The 22,403-nt window shown below is 39.5% G+C and overlaps 1 protein-coding gene across 1 annotated transcript in view; it reads right to left on the minus strand.

Annotated features, from left to right (window-relative positions):
• Positions 1-22,403, minus strand: part of LOC137257585 (deoxynucleoside triphosphate triphosphohydrolase SAMHD1-like) — a 193,267-nt gene that overhangs the window by 164,324 nt on the left and 6,540 nt on the right. Inside the window, exon 2 of the mRNA XM_067794904.1 lies at positions 11,841-11,868. Coding sequence (XP_067651005.1) covers positions 11,841-11,868 — 28 coding nt within the window. The remainder of the gene's footprint in view (positions 1-11,840; positions 11,869-22,403) is intronic.

The following is a 22,403-nucleotide window of genomic DNA, read 5'->3' on the forward strand; positions in this document are numbered from 1 at the left end:
CGGTTCATGATGACCTTTCTGGAAGCGACCATTTTCCCACCGTTCTATCAACTGTACATCCAAGTGACAATCCACCATCATCAAGGTGGAACTTTACAAAAACTGGCTGGTCTCTGTTTCGAACTTTATGCACTAAAAGGTTGCAACCTAATTTATTCCTAAATGCCCCTGCTTCTATTCAAACCTTTTCTGATGAATTAAATATCATAGCTGATGAATGCATTCCAAAATCCTGCACAGTTTCACACATTCGTAAACCGTGGTTTACCACTGATTGCAAACAAGCTAGAAGGGAGAGAAAAAAGGAAGAAAAACATTTCCGTCGCCATCCAACTATCCATAATTTAAATCAATTTACAATTTCTAATGCCAAGGCTCGTCGCACATTTAAACAACATGAGCGACAGTCATGGCAAAACTACGTTTCTAAAATCAACTCACGAACGCTAATTGCTAAGGTTTTGAATATGATACAGAAAATCAAAGGTAAAGGATCAAAGTGTAGCGTTCACCATCTCAAGGAAGGTGATACTTTTCTCACAGAAGCATCTGATATTGCAAATAAAATTGGTGAAACGTTTGCAAAACATTCCTGTTCGTCAAATTATTTACCAGACTTTAAGAAATTTAAAGATCAACAAGAAAAAAAAAATGATTTTAATTCGTACAATGGGGAGGACTACAATGAAATCTTTTCCATTCATGAGCTCCATACTGCCCATGATATTGCGACTGGAGCTTATAACATACATTATCAGCTCCTTAAACATTTACCTGAATCGTCTTTAGAAACATTGTTGAATATCTTTGATAATATATGGACGTCTGGTCATTTCCCTTCATCATGGGGCACCCGTGGCGAGCCACCTCCTCGTGGTGGGTGCTGGGTAACGCCAAGAGCTCGCCGACACCCCCGTAGTGGACCCGGGGGGATATTTGGTCCACCAACCCGTTTGCCGTGGGTTGCGGCCCTGTGTCGGTGGAGGAGGGGATCCTGGTGGTTGAGGGCAATGGGAGCAGGACCAATGTTCCTATTGCTCAACACACCACTTTGGCCCTTACTTCACCTAGACGGGTGGTAGAACTGGCCCAGTTCTATCAATCGGCTGGTCACGCCAAGCCCTGAGCTACAACTATTTCATGCTCAAAATTTATGAAACTGGTAATTTGATTTTTCATGCTTGGCTCTTTGGAGATTGTAATTTGAAATTCATCATTTTATATATGTTTTTGCCTAGAGTCGTATGCCCAGAAGGCGGTGGCTCATGGGCCAATCTGGTGGAAATGGCACCCGTGGCGAGCCACCTCCTCGTGGTGGGTGCTGGGTAACGCCAAGAGCTCGCCGACACCCCCGTAGTGGACCCGGGGGGATATTTGGTCCACCAAACCGTTTGCCGTGGGTTGCGGCCCTGTTTCGGCGGAGGAGGGGATCCTGGTGGTTGAGGGCAATAGGGACCTGTAACCGTGTTCCTCTTGCTCAATACACCACTTTGGCCCTGACTTCGCCTAGACGGGTGGTCGAATGGGCCCGGTTCGACCAATCGGCTGGTCATGCCAAGCCCTGTGCATGGACTTTATGTAATTGCACAAAATGGGATTTGAAATCGTCTGTATTTCGGTCTTGGCGCCTTTGGATTATAGAATGTTATTTAACTTGAATTTTGTATACATGAACTTTGCCTAGAGTCTTATGCCCAGAAGGCGGTGGCTCATGGGCCAATCTGGTGGAGGATTTACCTTTTGGTTTTTCTGCTGGAGTATATCATCCGGGTATCCTTGGTGCTGCAAGTTGGAGACCCACTTGTGTTTAGCATCGTCTTCATGATACTCCGTGGTGGGTGGGGAGCTCGGATGATGAATCTTAAAACACTAAACATGGATTACGAAACTCCCCTAAAGAAAACAAAACGTCCTCTCGACACTGATCCTGATCACGATGACCACAGACAGCCAAAATCAATTGACTACTGGCCACATTTTTTAGTAATGGAGACTAAAGATAACACACGATTGAAGTTAAATCCTTTTGCAGTGCAAAAAGGCATACAAGGCATAGCTGGTGATGTGAAAAACATTAGACTTTTACGTTCAGGGTCATTGCTCATTGAGTGCAGCAAAAGGCAACAAGCAACTAATTTGATGTCAACTGAAACGTTCGTCGGCATTCCGGTATCAGTTTCTCCTCACAGAACACTTAACACCAGCAAAGGAGTTGTTAGAGACAGAGATCGATTGTTCGCTGACATGTCCGAACTTGATATTGTTTCGGAAATGAAAGACCAAATGCAAGGAGTCATTTACGTCAAGCGTTTTGCAACACGCAAAAACCACGAAACCGTTCTGACGAACACTTACCTGTTCACATTTTCTTCTCCCAATGCTCCCAGATCAATAAAGGCAGGATATTGTAACATGACCGTTGACACCTACATACCAAATCCTTTGAGGTGTTTCAAATGCCAGAAATTTGGTCATGGTGTTAATACTTGTACATTGTCCGTTATATGTGCTCACTGTGGTGAGAAGACACATACAACAGAAGATTGCGAGAGTACTTTTAAGAAATGTACCAACTGCTCGGGTGCTCACTCATCTTTTTCCAAAGATTGTCCAGTTTGGAAACAGCATATGGAGATCAACAAGATCAAATTTACTCAAAACATTAGTTTCTCTGATGCAAAAAAGATTGTCTTAGGTTCTGAGATTAAGGAAACGTATGCTTCCATTGCAAAAACACCGTCTGATAAAACCCCTACAGTAACCACGTCATCTGCAAGCTGTCAAACGAACTTGACTTGGCTTAAAACCGAATCTCCTATGATGTTATCGCCTGTAATATCTACACAAACTGTGGAACCACTTCCTGACAAGCCCCAAACCCAATCAGAACCTTCTTCTGCTTGTGATACATCTTCTCAGGCATCTCAAATGACTCAGTCTAACAGGAACGTTCAACCAGTTGTCAAAAGCAAAGCCAAACCGAAACCAGATTCTTTCACAAAGCAAAGTGGCAGGGCCCCAAAGGGGTCAGATGATAAGATCAGATTATTTAACAGATACGGATCGCTTGAGGACATGGACGTGTCTGAAAACGTCCATTCTAGGGCACATAGCTTGTCGCCCTCGAAAAAGGTACGGGGTAGATCCCCTATTAATCCACCTAAAAGATAGGTCCATCTCAGCATATCGTGCAATGGAACTGTAGAGGACTACGAACAAATGTTAATGAAATACAGTTGTTAATCCAGGATTTAGCACCATCAGCGTTCTGCCTGCAAGAGACATATCTGAAACAGACAGATAACTTTAGTTTACGTCAGTTTGAAGCGTATCATTATTTTTCCCCTCCAGGTGATAGGGCCACTGGAGGTTCCACTATCCTCATACGACGGGATGTTATTCACAGCCCTGTTACACTTAAAACTAATCTACAAGCTGTTGCTGTGCGACTGACTCTGGGAGTAGCATTTACACTATGCTCTCTGTATATTCCGCCTTCTTCAACACTACAACAGACTGATCTTCAATCACTATATGATCAACTCCCGAAGCCATGTATTATTATGGGGGACCTAAACGGTCACAACCCATTATGGGGCAGTACTAACACTAATGCTAAGGGCAAACTACTTGAAGATTTCGTTTCAAATAATGATCTGTGCATATTTAATGATGATTCAAGCACCTATCTGCACCCTGCAACTGGCACTTATTCTTCTCTAGATTTATCTCTTGCAGATTCTAACCTCCTCAATGAATTTGATTGGTCTGTTCATAATGACCTTTGTGGAAGTGACCACTTCCCAACTATCCTCTCACAAATTACTCCATCCGATTCTCCATCGTTTACAAGATGGAACTTTTCGAAGGCTAACTGGTCTTTATATCAAACTATGTGTGAATCAAAACTGCGACCTGAGTGTTTCACTAATATCAGTGATCCCATTGAAACTTTTTCTGACATTTTAAATAGAATAGCTGATGAGTGTACACCAAAGTCCTCTACGTCTCCACATGTACGAAAACCATGGTTCAATGCAAATTGTAGACAGGCCAGAAAAGCGAAATTCAATTCTTTAATTCAAAGAATTAAAGGCAAAGGTTCCAAATCTGCCGTACACCATCTCAAAGATGGTGATAATTTAATTACTAATAAGTCTAAAATTGCAAATAAAATCGGCGAAACTCTTGCCAAAAATTCTTCATCAACAAATTATGTTCCTGAGTTTCAGAGATATCAGAAACAACAGGAAAAGACAAAACTTAATTTTGAATCAAATAACGGTGAAGATTACAATGAAGTGTTTTCATTACATGAGCTACAAACTGCTCTTGAGCAAGCTCATGACACTGCTACCGGTGATGATAATATCCATTACCAGCTCCTGAAACACTTACCTGAACCATGCTTGATGACCCTTTTAGATATATTTGATAAAATATGGACGTCTGGGGAATTTCCTCCATCATGGCGTAATGCTATTGTAATCCCAATACCAAAGCCTGGCAGGGATCATACAGATCCGTCTAACTACAGACCAATATCTCTTACTAGCTGTGTCTGTAAAACCATGGAACGTATGGTGAATAATAGATTAACTTGGTATCTTGAAACCAATAACCTAATAACCAATATTCAGTGTGGTTTCAGGAAAAATCGTAGTACCATTGACCATTTGGTACGTTTAGAATCCTTCGTTAAAAATGCTATAGTAAATAAACAACATGCTGTATCAATTTTCTTTGATCTTGAGAAAGCTTATGATACAACCTGGAAGCATGGCATTTTGAAAGATTTGCATGATTTTGGTCTGAGGGGCCGTTTGCCTCTTTTTATATCAGAATTTTTAAAAGACAGACAATTTCAAGTCCGAGTGGGTTCAACCCTGTCTGATCATTACAATCAGGATCAAGGTGTCCCGCAAGGCAGTATTTTGTCTGTCACACTTTTTAGCATCAAGATCAATAGTTTATCCAAGGTTTTAAATGATTCCATTGATGGATCATTATTTGTGGATGATTTTAATATTTCCTGTCGTGGTAAAAATATGCATACAATTGAACGGCAACTGCAGCTATGTTTAAACAAAATAAATAAATGGTGTCTTGAAAACGGCTTTAAATTTTCTAAATCCAAGACGAACTGTATACATTTTTGTAGACAATATAAGCCTCATAAGGACCCAGAATTATCTTTAAATGGCACCCCTATCAAAGTTGTAAAGGAGGCCAAGTTCTTGGGTTTAATTTTCGACTCTCATTTAACATTTTTACCACACATTAAATCCCTTAAAGCTAAATGCCTGAAGGCACTAGATTTGCTAAAAGTTGTTTCAAATTCAAAGTGGGGAGGGGATCAAGCTACCCTCCTTCACTTATACAGATCATTAGTACGATCTAAACTTGATTATGGCTCCATCGTTTATGGTGGAGCATGTAAAAGCAACCTGAAACTTCTTGATTCTATCCACCACCAAGGTCTCAGACTTTGTCTTGGGTCCTTCAGAACCTCACCTGTTGACAGTCTCTATGTTGAGACTGATGAACCTTCTCTTAAGCAACGCCGTATAAAAATGTCTTTACAATATAAACTATGCTCTAACAAATCCAACCCTGCCTATAACTGTGTCTTCAATCCTCTTTATGAGGATTTGTATAGCAAAACGACTTCACTTGTTCCACCTCTTGGGCTCAGAATAAAGCCGTTTATTGCTGCTGCTGGTATTCAGCTGGACAACGTAGCTCCTTTCCGTCTTCTTTCCTCTCCCCCTTGGCAGTTGGTCAGGCCACAGGTTGACCTAACTTTAACATCATTTAAAAAATCAGAAACGAATGAATTACAATATAAACAAGAATATAATCAATTGAAACATAGATATAACAATTACAAATCCTTATTTACAGATGGGTCCAAGGACGGTGGCGCAGTTGCTTGTGCCACTGTCATTGGATCCAGAACAATATCTTCTCGATTACCAGACAACAGTTCTATTTTTACAGCTGAAGCTAACGCCATACTAATATCTCTTAAATATATTAAAAACACCCTAAACGTAAACAATATATAATCTATTCCGACTCTCTTTCTTGCCTTCAGGCTATTAAAAATATCTCTTGTAAACATCCACTTTTAATAGAAATTATTGAATTGTATAATAATCTTGCCACTGGCCAATACGACATCGTCTTTTGTTGGTTACCCAGCCACGTAGGTATTTCCGGTAAGGCAATGGCCGATTTTGCTGCCAAGGCAGCACTCAACAAATCTGTGACACCACTTCTTATTCCATACTCTGATTATAAAGCCAGGATTAGAACTTACATCCGTGATCTGATGCAGAAGAAGTGGGACACCCAAGTGGGCATAAATAAATTACATGCAATAAAACCCTATATTGGTTACACCTACTTCGGTTGTCAGTCCAGATTTGAAGAGGTCATCTTGCGGCGATGTCGTTTTGGCCACACCAGATATACGCATGAATACCTTTTGAAAGGTGAAGATCCTCCGTTCTGCATCCCTTGTGATGAAAGAATCACAGTTAAGCATGTCTTGCTTGACTGTGTTGAGTATTCCATCACAAGGGATCAGTATTTTTATTCACATACTATGAAGGATCTTTTTAACAGTGTTAGTCCTCATTTAATTATTGCATTTTTAAAGGAATTAAATTTGTTAACCGAACTGTAAATAGATAAATATTTTAAAATTGGAAGATTAAATTAGTAACTCAAATCGTTAGTGGCTGTACCCTCAAAGGGGGTTGAAATACCGTAAAATAATTGTCCTCCTGAGAGGGTACGTAAGTCCAAAAACATTTGACGTAAATTTCAGTTTTCCAGCTTTTTAATCGTAGAATAAGTGTGTTTTTACTTTATGTCTAGATTTGACTAAATTGCTAACAGCTGAAGGGATGATGTAAATCCAGCTAGGGTCCATGCAGGAAGCAAATGTACTGTAAGTCCCCATGGTCCTTAGTATGGTGATCTACCTTTAGTTGTTGGCAACCTATAGCTCATTTTTATATTGTACTATCCTCTATAGATACATTGTTTTTTTAGGTCTATTCACTAGTTTTATATTCTATTCTGTGATATTCTAGTCAGTTTTACTGTCCTTCGTTGACAGGGTTTTACAATGTCCGTGCTAGTAATTCATTTGTATATTTATAATAAATCATTCTCGTCCCGATATGGCTGCAATACTGCCGATGTGACGTCAAATACTAACTCACACACTCACTCACTTATATTTTCTACAAAAATGTATACAATTAGTTTTGGATTTAGAAAACTTAAAGTCGTTTTCAAGACACCATTTACTTATTTTGTTTAAACACAGCTGCAGTTGCCGTTTCATAGTATGCATAGCTTTCCCACGACAAGAAATATTAAAATCATCCACAAATAACGATCCATCAATTGAATCATTTAAAACTTTAGATAAACTATTTATCTTTATACTAAAAAGAGTGACAGACAAACTACTGCCTTGTGGAACACCCTGATCCTGATTGTAATGATCAGACAGGGTAGAACCCACTCGGACCTGGAATTGTCTGTCATTTAAAAACTTGGCAATAAATTCAGGCAAACGACCTCGCAAGCCGAAGTCATGTAAAGCTCGTACACTGCCATATTTCCATGTAGTGTCATATGCCTTGTCAAGGTCAAAAAAATTAGAGACAGTGTGTTGTTTTTTGATTAGTGCGTTTTTCACAAATGATTCTAAACGCACTAAGTGATCGACAGTACTTCTGTTTTACATTATATATCTGTGATAAGGTTATTTGTTTCCAAATACCAAACAAGTCGATTATCTATCATGCGTTCCATGGTTTTGCAAACACAGCTAGTTAGTGAAATTGGTCGATAACTGGACGGATCCGTATGATCACGTCCAGGTTTAGGTATTGGTACTACTATGGCGTCACGCCATGAGTGAGGAAACTTACCCGATGTCCAAATATCATCAAAAATATTTTGAAGAGTTTCTAGGCAGGATTCTGGTAAATGGTTTAGGAGTTGATAATGGATGTTATCAGCTCCTGTAGCAGTATCATGGGCTTGATCAAGAGCAGTATGGAGTTCATGAAGAGAAAAAGCTTCATTATAATCTTCCCCATTATCTGAATGGAAGTTAATAGTTTTCTTTTCTTGTTGTTTTTTATACTGCTGGAATGTAGGTACATAATTAGAGGAGGAAGAATGTTTAGCGAGGGTTTCGCCCAGTTTATTCGCAATATCCGATTTATCCGTTAGTAATTGATCTCCTTGTTTCAGATGATGGACAGTAGATTTAGTACCTTTGCCTTTAATTTTTTGGACCATGTTCCATACCTTGGACATGGGTGTCCGAGAATTTATTTTGGATGGATAATTTTGCCAAGACTGGCGTTTGTTCTATTTAAATGTACACCGCGGTTTAGCGTTTAAAATTTTAAATTTATTTAAGTTATGCACCACAGGATGGCGACGGAAATAATGTTCTGCCTTTTTCCTTGCCTTCCTAGCTTGTTTGCACTCATCGTTGAACCATGGTTTTCGGATATGTGGAACTGCAGAGGACTTTGGAATAAACTCATCAGCAATGTTATTTAGTTCATCAGAAAAGGAATTGATAGCATCAGGAACGTCAATAAAATGTTCAGGTTTAAGTTTGTCAGCACATTGGATGGTATATAAAGGCCAGTTAGCCTTTTTAAAATTCCATCTGGATAGTGGAGGAGTATCAGATTGGGTCACACGTTTAAGTATAGTAGGAAAATGGTCACTTCCACAAAGGTCATCGTGGACTGACCATTCAAATTCTTTAAGTAAGCTGGAGTCAGTTATTGACAGGTCAAGGGCTGAATATGTTCCTGTTCCAGGATGTAGATATGTATCTGCACCATCATTGTAGATACATAAATTATTATTTGAAATAAAATCTTCAATAATTTTACCTTTAGTGTTTGTGGTCGCACTCCCCCAGAGCGGGTTGTGGCCATTCAGATCGCCCATGAGTACACATGGTTTTTGAAGTTTATCATAGAGAGATTGAAGATCAGCCAGAATAAGAGTTGATGATGGCGGAATGTACAAAGAACACAGAGTAAGTGTAATGTTCAACGTAAGTCGTACTGCAACTGCCTTAAGGTTTGTTGTGAGTTTCACATGACTGTGGATAACGCCATTTCTGACAAGAATGGATGATCCTCCAGTGGCCCTATTATCAGCAGGAGAATAATAATGATATGCGCTGAACTGACGAACGTTTAAAGAATCTGTCTGCTTCAGATGCGTTTCTTGTAAGCAGATTGCTGACGGTTGAAAGTCTTGGTCTAATAGATGTAGCTCATGCAAATTATTTTAAGGCCTCTGCAATTCCACTGTAAAATGTTCGAGGAAACTATTTCTTTGGTTTGGGGGGTTTATTGGGGATCTACCCCTTGACTTTCGAGAGGGTGACAGACTATGTGCCCTGTGCTGGATGTTTTCGGACACGTCCATGGCTTCAAGGGATCCAAACCTATTGTATATCTGGATCTTATCTTCTGCACCTTTAGAGGCTCTGCCGCTCTGATTTTTCTTACAAGTATCATTGTTTGATTTCACTTTGGTTTTTGAAGCTTGTTTCCCATAATTTCCAGTAGAGAGTGTTGGGGTAGACTGTGATGATGATTTATCCTTTGACACTGACCGAGATTGAACTTCAACTGTGACTGGTGTTTTTGATTGTGATTCGATGGTTTGTGTTGACTGGTGAGGTGAGTATACCTCAGGTGTATCAGTGTCAACCCATGTCAAATCAGTTTGGCATGGTGTGGAAAAGGTGGACATAGGTGCAGTTGCATTTTGACTCGTTCCAGCGGATACTCGAGTAACTGAGGCATATGACTGATTTGGTTCTGGGGTCTGAACAGCAAGCTTTTTGGCATCAGCAAAACTAATATTTCTGGTGAATTTAATTTTGTTTATTTCCATCTGTTGTTTCCATAATGGACAGTCTTTAGAAAAAGATGAATGAGTGCCAGAGCAGTTTGTACATTTTTTAAAGTTACTATCACAATCTTCAGTCACGGGAGTTTTTTCACCGCAGTGAGCGCATGTTATGGAATTTGTGCAGCTATTGACACCATGTCCATACTTTTGACATTTAAAACACCTCACAAAAGTTACTCCTTGGTCCTTCATTTCCGAGGCAATGTCTAGTTCATTCGTATCGGCAAACAGTAGGTCCCGGTCTCTCACGATGCCTTTACTTGAGTTCAAAGTTCTATGCGGAGTAACTGATACCGGTATTCCAACGAATAACTCACTGGACATCAAATTTGTTGCCTGCTGTTTTCTACTACATTCCATGAGCAGAGAACCTGTACGTAACCTTTTTATGTTAGAAACTTCACCAGCAATACCATGCACACCTTTTGATACCGCATAAGGATTGAGTTTTAGAGGTGATTTGTCAACCGTCTCGATCACGAGAAATCGTGGCCAATATTCATTTGAGTTTGAAGGTCGTCGATCATCATCATCACTGTCCAGTTGACGCTTGTTTCGTTTTAGGGGGATTTTGTTTTCCATAGTAAGTGTATAAGTTTCATCATCCGAGCTCCCCACCCACCACGGAGTATCACAAGGACAATGCTAAAAACAAGCGGGTCTCCAGCTTGCAGCACCAAGGATACCCGGATGATTTACTCCAGTAGAAAAATTAAAAGATTAATGATTCCACCAGATTGGCCCATGAGCCACCACCTTCTGGCATACGACTCTAGGCAAAAACAGACATTAACTTAGGTATTGAAATTCGGAGTCCAAAAGTTCGCCAAGACTTTAAAACATATCAAAGGATAATTTTCAAACTTTGGTGCAACAATACAATATGTAGCACAGGGCTTGGCGTGACCAGCCGATTGATTGCATTGGGCCTATTCAACCAGCCGTCTAGGTGAAGTTAGGGCCGAAGTGGTGTGTTGGGCAACAGGATCACCTAGTCCTTGTTCCAGTGCCCTCAACCACCAGGATCCCCTCCTCCACCGACACAGGGGCGCAACCCACGGCCAACAGGTTGCCCAATTTGGTAGCCTCTTACGACCAGCAATGGGGTGCTGTGGACACATTCTGTCCTGGGTCCACACGGGAGAAGAGCACTTAGCGTTACCCAGCACCCACCGCGAGGAGGTGGCTCTTCATGGGTGCCTAGATCACTACAGCCGAGCTTGAGTCGATAATAGACGATTTGACCAAATCTGGACCAAAAAATCTAAATCAAAGTAATTGTGGGTTTCTGTTGTCTTGAATATATTCATACACTGATTCAAGGAAATAGCGTTAACAGCGTTCATAGGCCAAAGAATTCCATGACATAATCGCACTCGGTGAACAAGATTTAAAATATGTTTGCGTTCTACAGTTAACTGTTAGTATAGAAGAACTATTTCACATATTATAGTCACTCTGTTCAAATACTCTACCATTGCTGAGTGCGGCGTAAAACTAAACTCACTCACTCACTCACTCACTCAAATACTCTACCCAGGGTCAGACGACCATACATCTTATAGACGGTAGTAAGTTTAAAGAGGTATCGCCTATAATGTGTTGTAATTGATCTCCCTATATAATGTATCGTGACTTGAAGACACGAACCGGACTTGTGTTTAATGTAGAGTCTTAGAGATGCAACGTTTGCAGAACGACTTACCCGATGCTGTGTTCAAATCTGTCAAATTGGCGTTTCTAAGAATGCTGTCACCGGGATACACACTTACATAGTAAAACGCAGATGTGAGTCATATACATAAACTGACATTTAGAAACAATGACGGTAATTGATCTGATGTAAGGATGCTTACCTTTGACAGATTGGAATCGGAATCACTTCTGTGGGAAAAAAGAATAAAATTGTTCTGATGAGTAATATACATAACATAACATATTGTCACCACCTGATGCAATCACAATATGAAAATGTTGCCATGTGCCGTATTGTGGACATGGACAACATCCTGCAGTACAATAGTTAAATTTATGTTTTGACGTGTAAACCGAGCAGTTAAAAGTTTCAAAAAGACGTGACTCTTCCAACTTAACAGCTCATTTGGTGAACTCATAGATGTAACAATTTCAAACATTATCGTTGACCAAACTCGAAAAGGATACTTTCAGTCTTCTGGTGTTTTGCGAAAGGTGTTGCATACAGGCTTAAATAGTCCCATTTCTTATGAAACACGTGCTTGACTCCATTTCACAGGGGCAATGGCCTTGGAGAAGACTTTGCTGGTGGCCCAGGTAAACACTTGGCTGACAGGGGACAATTACCCTGAATCGAGTTGACCTTGGGATAAACAGCTTTCCCCCCAGGTATCTTTAGACTCATGAGCAATGTAAGATACCCGAACAGTCCCATGTCATTCAAACTGCAGTCGCAAGAGAGAACACATGGATGCTGTTCACCCTAGTGGTTCTGGTAGCCGTTTGCCTCAAAGATAGTGAATGGACATGGCTAGTATTACAGAAAATAGAAAGGATTTCATCAATATCTTAGAGAAAATACAAAAAGAAAGGCAGTTGCTCTCTGTTCACGTTTGGGACGACGTTCCTATTTAGAAGACCTTTATGACATACCTGACATGTGCAAGGTAAGTGTCTTGAGAAATTGACTGGTTCTAAAAAATGGTCTCCCTTTATCTTTTCGTTTTTAAGCTTTGTTATTAACTCGTCCGACTAGAGATATCTGTAGATTTGAAATAGAACATGCAAAACAGTTTTCTGTCATGCATGTGACTCATATTGTTTTATGTTTGGTTTCAGGATTTACTGTGAAACGATCGATTTTGCCCTAGAATATGTGAGTAAGTTTAGTTTTACGCCGCACTCGGCAATATTCCAGGTATATGGCGGCGGTCTGTAAATAATCGAGTCTGGACCAGACAATCCAGTGATCAACAACATGTGTCAACCAAGTCAGCGAGACTGACCACCCGATCCCGTTAGTCGCCTATTACGACAAGCATGGGTTGCTGAAGGCCTATTCTACCCTGGGACCTTCACGGGTACCCAAAATATGTGATGAAGAAGACGTCGGAGCCAAAGTATTGTGTGTTAAGAGTACCTCAGAACGAGTTTGTCTTCCGGGGTAGACATATGGATTTACATGTGTAAGAGTGTGATGCATACTGAGACCCAGTGGAAACACCAATTCCAAATTGAACTACAAGATAATACTGGAATGTAAACTGAATTAATAAGTATGGGTCTCTTGAAGATATGGACGTTTCTGAAAGGGCACATAGCTTGTCGCCCTCCAAACGAGTGCGGGGTAGATCCTCAATAAATCCCCCCAAAAGATAGTTTATTCCAATAATATTGTACAGTGGAAATGTAGAGGATTGAGGACTAATTTACATGAATTACAGCTATTAGTCCAAGATTTTACACCTTCAGCGATATGTCTCCAAGAGACATACTTAAAACAAACAGATACATTTGACCTTCGTCATTTTAATGCATACCATTCTTTTTCATCTCCGGGTGATAGGGCCACTGGCGGGTCATCCGTTCTAGTCAGACAAAACGTTATTCAAAGCCCTGTTTCACTAAATACTAATATGCAGGCTGTTGCTGTGAGAATTACTTTACATGTAGCGTTTACGCTATGCTCACTCTATACTTCGCCAAAATTGATCTTCAAGCCCTGTATGACCAACTCCCGAAGCCCTGTATTATAATGGGAGATCTAAATGGGCATAACCCACTCTGGGGTAGTGTAACTACAAACACTAAAGGTAAGTTGTTAGAGGACTTTTGTTCTGACAATGATTTATGTATTTATAATGATGGTTCCAGCACATATTTACACCCTGGTACAGGGACCTATTCTGCTCTTGACTTGTCATTGACAAATTCAGAACTATTGAATGAATTCGAATGGTCAGTCCACGATGATCTCTGTGGAAGTGACCATTCTCCTACTGTATTAAAAGCTGTAACTCCTTCTGATGTTCCTCCATCATCAAGACGAAATTTTGAAAAGGCTAACTGGGCTTTATATGAAACACTGTGTGCTGAAAAACGTAAACCTGAACGTTTTATTGACGTTCCCGATGCTATTAAATGCTTTTCTGATGAACTGAATTCCATAGCTGATGAGTGTATACCTAAGTCCTCTGCAGTTCCACACATAAGAAAACCATGGTTCAACGATGAGTGCAAACAAGCTAGGAAGGCAAGGAAAAAAGCAGAACATTATTTCCGTCGCCATCCTATGCTGTATAATTTAAATAAATTTAAATTTTTAAATGCTAAAGCACGGCGTACTTTTAAACAGAACAAACGCCAATCTTGGCAAAATTATGTATCTAAACTAAATTCTCGGACACCAATGTCCAAGGTATGGAACATGGTCCAAAATATCAAAGGCAAAGGTACTAAATCTACTGTCCATCATCTTAAACATGGAGATCAGTTACTTACTGATAAATCAGATATCGCAAATAAACTGGGTGAAACCCTCGCTAAACACTCTTCCTCCTCTAATTATTTACCTAAATTCCAGCAGTATCAAAAACAACAAGAAAAGAAAACTATTAATTTCAACTCAGATAATGGGGAAGATTATAATGAAGCTTTTTCTATTCATGAGCTCCATACTGCTCTTGATCAAGCTCATGACACTGCTACAGGAGCTGATAACATACATTATCAACTCCTGAAGGACTTACCAGAATCCTGCCTAGAAACTCTTCTCATTATTTTTGAGGATGTTTGGACATCGGGTAACTTTCCTCCGTCATGGCGTGACGCCATAGTAGTACCAATACCTAAACCTGGACGTGATCCTACGGATCCGTCCAATTATCGACCTATTTCACTAACTAGCTGTGTTTACAAGACCATGGGACGCATGATAAATAATCGACTTGTTTGGTACTTGAAAACCAATAACCTTATCGCAGACATACAATGTGGTTTCCGAAAAAACAGAAGTACTGTCGATCACTCAGTGCGTTTAGAATCATTTGTGAAAAACGCGCTGATAAATAAACAACATGCTGTGTATATGCATACTATTGAACGGCAACTGCAGCTGTGTTTGAACAAAATAGATAAATGGTGTCTTGAAAACGGCTTTAAATTTTCTAAATCGAAAACTAGTTGCATACACTTCTGTCGTAAATACAAAAAGACCCTGAACTATCTCTAGATGCTACTCCCATTAAAGTTGTCAGGAGGCCAAATTCTTGGGCCTAATATTTGACCCACACCTAACCTTTCTGCCCCATATTAAATCTCTGAAAACTAAGTGCCTGAAAGCACTTGATGTGTTGAAAGTGGTGTCAAATTCTAAATGGGGAGCTGATCAAGCAACCCTCGTACACCTGTATCGATCACTCACACGTTCGAAACTTGATTATGGCTCCATCGTATATGGTGGAGCCTGCAAAAACAACATTAAACTTCTTGATTCTGTTCACCATCAAGGCTTAAGACTTTGTCTTGGGTCTTTCAGAACTTCACCCATTGATAGTCTCTACGTTGAGGCCGATGAACCATCTCTTACTCAACGCCGTATAAAATTGTCATTACAATACATTACTAAATTACATTCTAATGAATCTAAGCCTGCCTATAACTGTGTCTTCAATCCGCTTTATGAGGATTTGTATGACAAAAAGTCTTCTCTTGTTCCACCTCTTGGGCACAGAATTAAACCATTTATTTCTTCTGCCGGTATACACCTGGAAAGTATATCGCCTTCCCGTCTTCTTTCTTCTTCTCCTTGGCAATTGGTTAGGCCACAAGTTGACCTAACGTTAACGACATTTAAAAAATCAGAAACCAATGAATTACAGTATCAACAAGAATATAATCAATTGAAACATAAATATAGCAATTATAAATCCTTATTTACAGATGTGTCCAAGGACGGTGGCGCAGTTGCTTGTGCTACTGTCATTGGATCCAGAACAATATCTTCTAGATTACCAGACAATAGTTCTATTTTTACAGCTGAAGCTAACGCTATATTAACAGCTCTTAAATATATTCAAAGACACTCGAAACGTAAACAGTATATAATCTATTCCGACTCTCTTTCTTGCCTTCAGGCTATTAAAAACATTTCTTGTAAACATCCACTTTTAATAGAAATTATTGAATTGTACAATAATCTTGCTACTGGCCAGTGCGACATCGTCCTTTGTTGGTTACCTAGTCACGTAGGTAACACAATGGCCGATCTTGCTGCTAACGCGGCACTCAACAAATCTGTGACACCACTTCTTATTCCATACTCTGATTATAAAGCTGCAATAAGATCTTATATCCGTGATCTGATGCAGAAGAAGTGGGACACCCAGGTAGGTATAAATAAATTACATGAAATAAAACCTTATATCGGTTATACTTACTTGGGTTGTCAGTCCAGATTTGAAGAGGTCATCATGCGACGATGTCGCATTGGCCATACGAGTTATACTCACGAGTATCTATTAAAAGGTGAAGATCCTCCGTTTTTTATCCCTTGTGATGAAAGAATCACAGTCAAGCATGTCCTGCTTGACTGTGTTGAATATTCCATCACAAGGGATAAATATTTTAATTCACGAACTTTGAAGGATCTGTTTAATTCTGTTAGCTCTCATTTAATTATTGCATTTTTAAAAGAGTTAGATTTGCTAAATGAATTGTAAATATATAAATATTTTATGCTTGGAATTTCGAATTAGGAACTTAGAGTGTTAGTGGCTGTATCCTCGAGGGTGGTTAAAGCACTGTAAAATTATTGTCCCCCTGAGAGGGTACGTAAGTCCCAAAACATTTCAAGTCAAATTTGATCTTCCTGTTTTTTAGTCGTAGTATTTCTGTCATTTTAATTTGTGGCTAATCTTGCATACAGTCACCAGCAGTTGAGAGGATGGTGTAAATCCAGCTAGGGACCATGCAGGTAGCAGAATTACTGTAAGTCCCCATGGCCCCTAGTATGGTGATCAACTTTCAGTTGTTGGTGATCCATATAGCCTGTTTTATATTGTGTTGTCTGAATAGGGATATTAGTTTTAGCTTTTCACGCTAGTTTTATTTCTCATTGTGATATTCTAGTTGTTTTACTGTCCTTCGTCGACAGGTTTTTATCAGATACATAGATTCCATTTTTAAGAATGCTCTCGTCATAATATGGCTGCAATACTGCCGATGTGACGTTAAATATTAACTCACTCACTCACTCACCTTGCCACGTTTCAAATGAAGAGTATTACATTTGTCAAGTCCAAAAGTCTTGCCAATATCATTAGAGAAGGACTCGACAAGGAGATCCTGTTCTTTCAAATTGGTCTCTCCTTTGGCAAGGAGCTCGGTGTCATCCATACAGAGAAGATGAGTAAGAGGTGTTGGGGATCTGTGCTGAGGAGGTCCGGGATGGTACCCTTCCTCCCTGTTGAGCAGAAAACTTAAAGAATTTAGAGACAGACAAAAAAGCAAAGGACTGAAGGAGTCCCCGTGAAATATTCTCCTTCTGGTTGGAATAGATTCCGAAGTCTGCACCTGCCCTTGCGAGTACATATCAAGTTCCGTCGACCAGCAACTCATTAAAGACTTGAGTAAATCAAGTAGTCGCTCAGGGAGGTCAATACACTGAAGAGACTTCAGAATCCATTCATGAGGGACAGAGTCGTATGCCTTTTTGTAGTCTGTCCAGCACATGGAGAGGTTGCGATGATATGTTTTAGCCTCTTCCAAAATCATTTTCTGTACAAGAAGTTGATCCTTGCACCCCCAACATCCCTTTCTCGCCCCCTTCTGCTCTCTGTAAATTATCTCAGTGGAAGAGCAGTAAGATGACACGAGGTTTGTCAAACACCCTGTGAATAATTTGTATTGAGTATTTAGACATGTGAGAGGGTGGAGGTTTTTGAGATCAGTCAAGCTATTATTATTATGTTTTACAGATTGAGATAGAAATGCAGCAGACAGGGATTGGGTGATCCTGGCACAGTCAGGCTGGTAAGGCTCATCATCAGCTCAGGACCCTCGCCCCCCTCTACACGCAGCCCAGACAGCGAATGGGACTTCTCCCAGGAAACACTGCCTAGTCGAACCCACCAAGAACTTTCCGTAGAATATGAAGGCTCCCCAACACTGCAGCCTTCTGCATTACCCAGATTGTCAGAAGGGCTGTAATAATAATTATTATTATAATACCACTTATCATTTTCCTGGTCAGAAGCCAGGTCACTCGGTTGTGTTGATCTCAGATAATATGATAATGTATACAATGTCGACATTCAAGATCCTCACTGTGTGTAACCTAACCTTTGTCTCGCTATGTGTCATGTGTATCAGGCATTATGCTGTTAGAATTAAAAATCGATTGCTATATTATGAGATGAAATGTAACAAACTGCTCAAACAAATGCTGCTTCAGGATGAACAAAACGATGACAAGCGAGAGAAACTGGTTGTTCTCGTGGAAACTTTGCCTTGGTGACAATATCACTCCCAATGAAATTCAGAAAATGCCCACTGATGAGATCAGTATCCTATATGAGAGATATGAGTCACGGCTCGGGGCTGAGATGACAATGAGTGAGTGAGTGAGTCAAAGTGTCAGCCAATATAATAAGTAACTGAGATATAATGCGTTACATTCGGGATATTTTATCCCATCATATGACGGGAAGCTTTGTTTAGCATCGAGTAATGATAAATGAGTGAGAGAGTGAGTGAGTTAAAATTTAACGTCACATCGGCAATATCTCAGCCATATCGTGACGAGAACATCTAATATACAAATTAATTATATGTCTACTATAAAACCTGTCAACGAAGGACAGTAAAACAACTAGAATATCACAAATGGAATTAAAACTAGCATGGAAAGTTAAAAACAACATCACCATTAGGACAATACACTATAAAATCAGGCTATAGATCACCAACAACTGAAGGTAGATCAGTAAAATAGGGACCATGGGGACTTACAGTACCTTTCCTACCTGCATGGACTCTAGTTGGATTTACACCATCCCTTCAACTGCTGGCGAGTATACAAAATGCTAACCAAAATTAAAACAACGAGAATACTACGATTAAAAACCTGGTAGATTTAAATTTACATGGAATGTTTGTGGACTTACGTACCCTCTCAGGAGGACAATAGTTTTGTAGTACTTCAACCCCCTTTGAGGGTACAGCCACTAACAATTCTAGTTCCTAACCTAAACTACCAATCATTAAAATACATTTATATACAGAACATATTACTCAAAATTCAACCAAGAAATCAATTTCCTTTAAAAAAACAATAATTAAATGAGCGCTGACTGTGTTAAAGAGATCCTTAACAGTTTTTACCGTAAAATACTAATCCCTTATGATGGAGAATTCAACAGTCAAGCAGGATATGCTTGGCCGTGACTCTCTCATCACAAGGGATACAAAACGGAGGATCCTCACCTTTTAAAAGGTATGCATGAGTGTATCTTGTATGGCCAATACGACATCGTCGCAAAATGACTTCTTCAAATCTGGACTGACAACCCAAGTATGTATAACCAATGTAGGGTTTTATTTCATGTAGTTTATTTATACCTTTTTGGGTGTCCCACTTCTTCTGCATCAGATCACGAGTGTAAGCTCTAATGCTAGCTTTGTAGTCAGAATAAGGAATAAGAAGTGGTGTCACAGATTTGTTGAGTGCTGCCTTAGCAGCACTATCGGCCATTGTGTTACCGGAAATGCCAACGTGGCTTGGTAACCAACAGAATACGATGTCGTACTGGCCAGTAGCAAGATCATTATATAATTCAATAATTTCAATTAAAAGTGGATGTTTACAAGAAAGATTTTTAATCGCCTGAAGGCAAGAAAGAGAGTCGGAATAGATTATATATTGTTTATGTTTATGGCGTCTTTGAATATATTTAAGAGCTGTTAATATGGCGTTAGCCTCAGCGGTAAAAATAGAACTGTTGTCTGGTAATCTAGAAGATATTGTTCTGGATCCAATGACAGTGGCACAAGCTACTGCGCCACCGTCCTTGGACCCATCTGTAAATAAGGATTTATAATTGCTATATTTATGTTTCAATTGATTATATTCTTGTTTATACTGTAATTCATTAGTTTCCGATTTTTTAAATGCGGTCAATGTTAGGTCCACTTGGGGCCTAACCAACTGCCAAGGAGGAGAAGAAAGAAGACGGGAAGGAGCTATATTTTCCAGCTCAATGCCGGCAGCAGCAAGAAATGGTTTAATTCTTAAACCAAGAGGCGGTACAAGCGAAGATTTTTTATTGTATAAGTCCTCACACAGAAGACTGAAAACACAGTTATATGCAGGGTTTGACTCACTGGAATATAATTTTGTTACATACTGTAAAGCTAATTTTATACGTCGCTGTTCAAGAGATGGCTCATCGGCCTCAACGTACATGCTGTCAACAGGTGAAGTTCGAAAGGAGCCAAGACAAAGTCTTAGACCTTGATGGTGAACAGAATCTAAAAGTTTCAGGTTCCCTTTACAGGCTCCACCATATACAATGGAGCCATAATCAAGTTTTGACCGGATCAGTGATCGATAAAGTTGCAGGAGGGTAGTTTGGTCCCCTCCCCATTTAGAATTTGAAACGACTTTCAACAAGTCAAGTGCCTTCCGGCATTTAGTTTTGAGGGATTTGATATGTGGTAGGAACGTTAAATGCGAGTCAAAAATTAATCCCAAGAACTTGGCCTCCTTTACAACTTTGATGGGAGTGCCATCTAGAGATAGTTCTGGGTCCTTATGTGGCTTATATGTTCTGCAAAAATGTATACAATTAGTTTTCGATTTAGAAAATTTAAAGCCGTTTTCAAGACACCATTTATTTATTTTGTTTAAACACAACTGCAGTTGCCGTTCAATAGTATGCATATTTTTACCTCGGCAAGAAATATTAAAATCATCCACGAAAAGCGATCCATCAATTGAATCGTTTAAAACTTTTGACAAACTGTTGATCTTGATGCTAAAAAGAGTGACAGATAAAATACTGCCTTGTGGAACACCCTGATCCTGATTGTAATGATCAGACAGAGTAGAACCCACACGCACCTGGAATTGTCTGTCATTTAAAAAGTTGGCAATAAATTGAGGCAAACGACCTCGCAAACCAAAGTCATGTAAATCCCTCAAAATACCATGTTTCCAGGTTGTGTCATATGCTTTTTCAAGATCAAAAAAGATAGACACAGCATGTTGTTTATTAATTAGTGCGTTTTTAACAAATGACTCCAGTCGCACTAAGTGATCGACAGTACTTCTGTTTTTACGGAAACCACACTGTATATCTGTGATAAGATTATTTGTTTCCAAGTACCAAACAAGTCGATTATTTATCATGCGTTCCATGGTCTTGCAAACACAGCTAGTTAGTGAAATAGGTCGATAATTGGACGGATCCGTAGGATCACGTCCAGGTTTAGGTATTGGTATTACTATGGCGTCACGCCATGACGGAGGAAAGTTACCCGATGTCCAAATATCATCAAAAATATTGAGACGCGTTTCTAGGCAGGATTCTGGTAAGTGCTTCAGGAGTTGATAATGTATGTTATCAGCTCCTGTAGCAGTGTCATGAGCTTGATCAAGAGCAGTATGGAGTTCATGAATAGAAAACGTTTCATTATAATCTTCCCCATTATCAGAATTGAAATTAACAGTTTTCTTTTCTTGTTGTTTTTGATATTGCTGAAATTTAGGTACATAATTTGAAGAGGAAGAGTGTTTAGCAAGGGTTTCACCCAGTTTATTAGCAATATCTGATTTATCAGTAAGCAATTGATCTCCATGTTTAAGATGATGGACAGTAGATTTAGTACCTTTACCTTTGATTTTCTGGACCATGTTCCATACCTTGGACATGGGTGTCCGAGAATTTATTTTGGATACATAATTTTGCCAAGATTGGCGTTTGTTCTGTTTAAAAGTACGCCGTGCTTTAGCATTTAAAATCTTAAATTTATTTAAATTATGCACCATAGGATGGCGACGGAAATAATGTTCTGCTTTTTTCCTTGCCTTCCTAGCTTGTTTGCACTCATCGTTGAACCATGGTTTTCTTATGTGTGGAACTGCAGAGGACTTTGGTATACAATCATCAGCTATGGAATTCAGTTCATCAGAAAAAGATTTGATAGTATCAGAAACGTCAATAAAACGTTCAGGTTTAAATTTTTCAGCACACAGTGTTTCATATAAAGCCCAGTTAGCCTTTTTAAAATTCCGCCTTGATGATGGAGGAACATCAGATGGAGTTACAGCTTTTAATATAGTAGGAAAATGGTCACTTCCACACAGGTCATCGTGGACTGACCATTCGAATTCATTTAATAGTTCGGAATTTGTCAATGACAAGTCGAGAGCAGAATACGTCCCT

The sequence above is a fragment of the Haliotis asinina genome, chromosome 12 (genome assembly GCF_037392515.1).
Source record: "Haliotis asinina isolate JCU_RB_2024 chromosome 12, JCU_Hal_asi_v2, whole genome shotgun sequence".
Lineage (NCBI taxonomy): Eukaryota > Metazoa > Mollusca > Gastropoda > Lepetellida > Haliotidae > Haliotis > Haliotis asinina.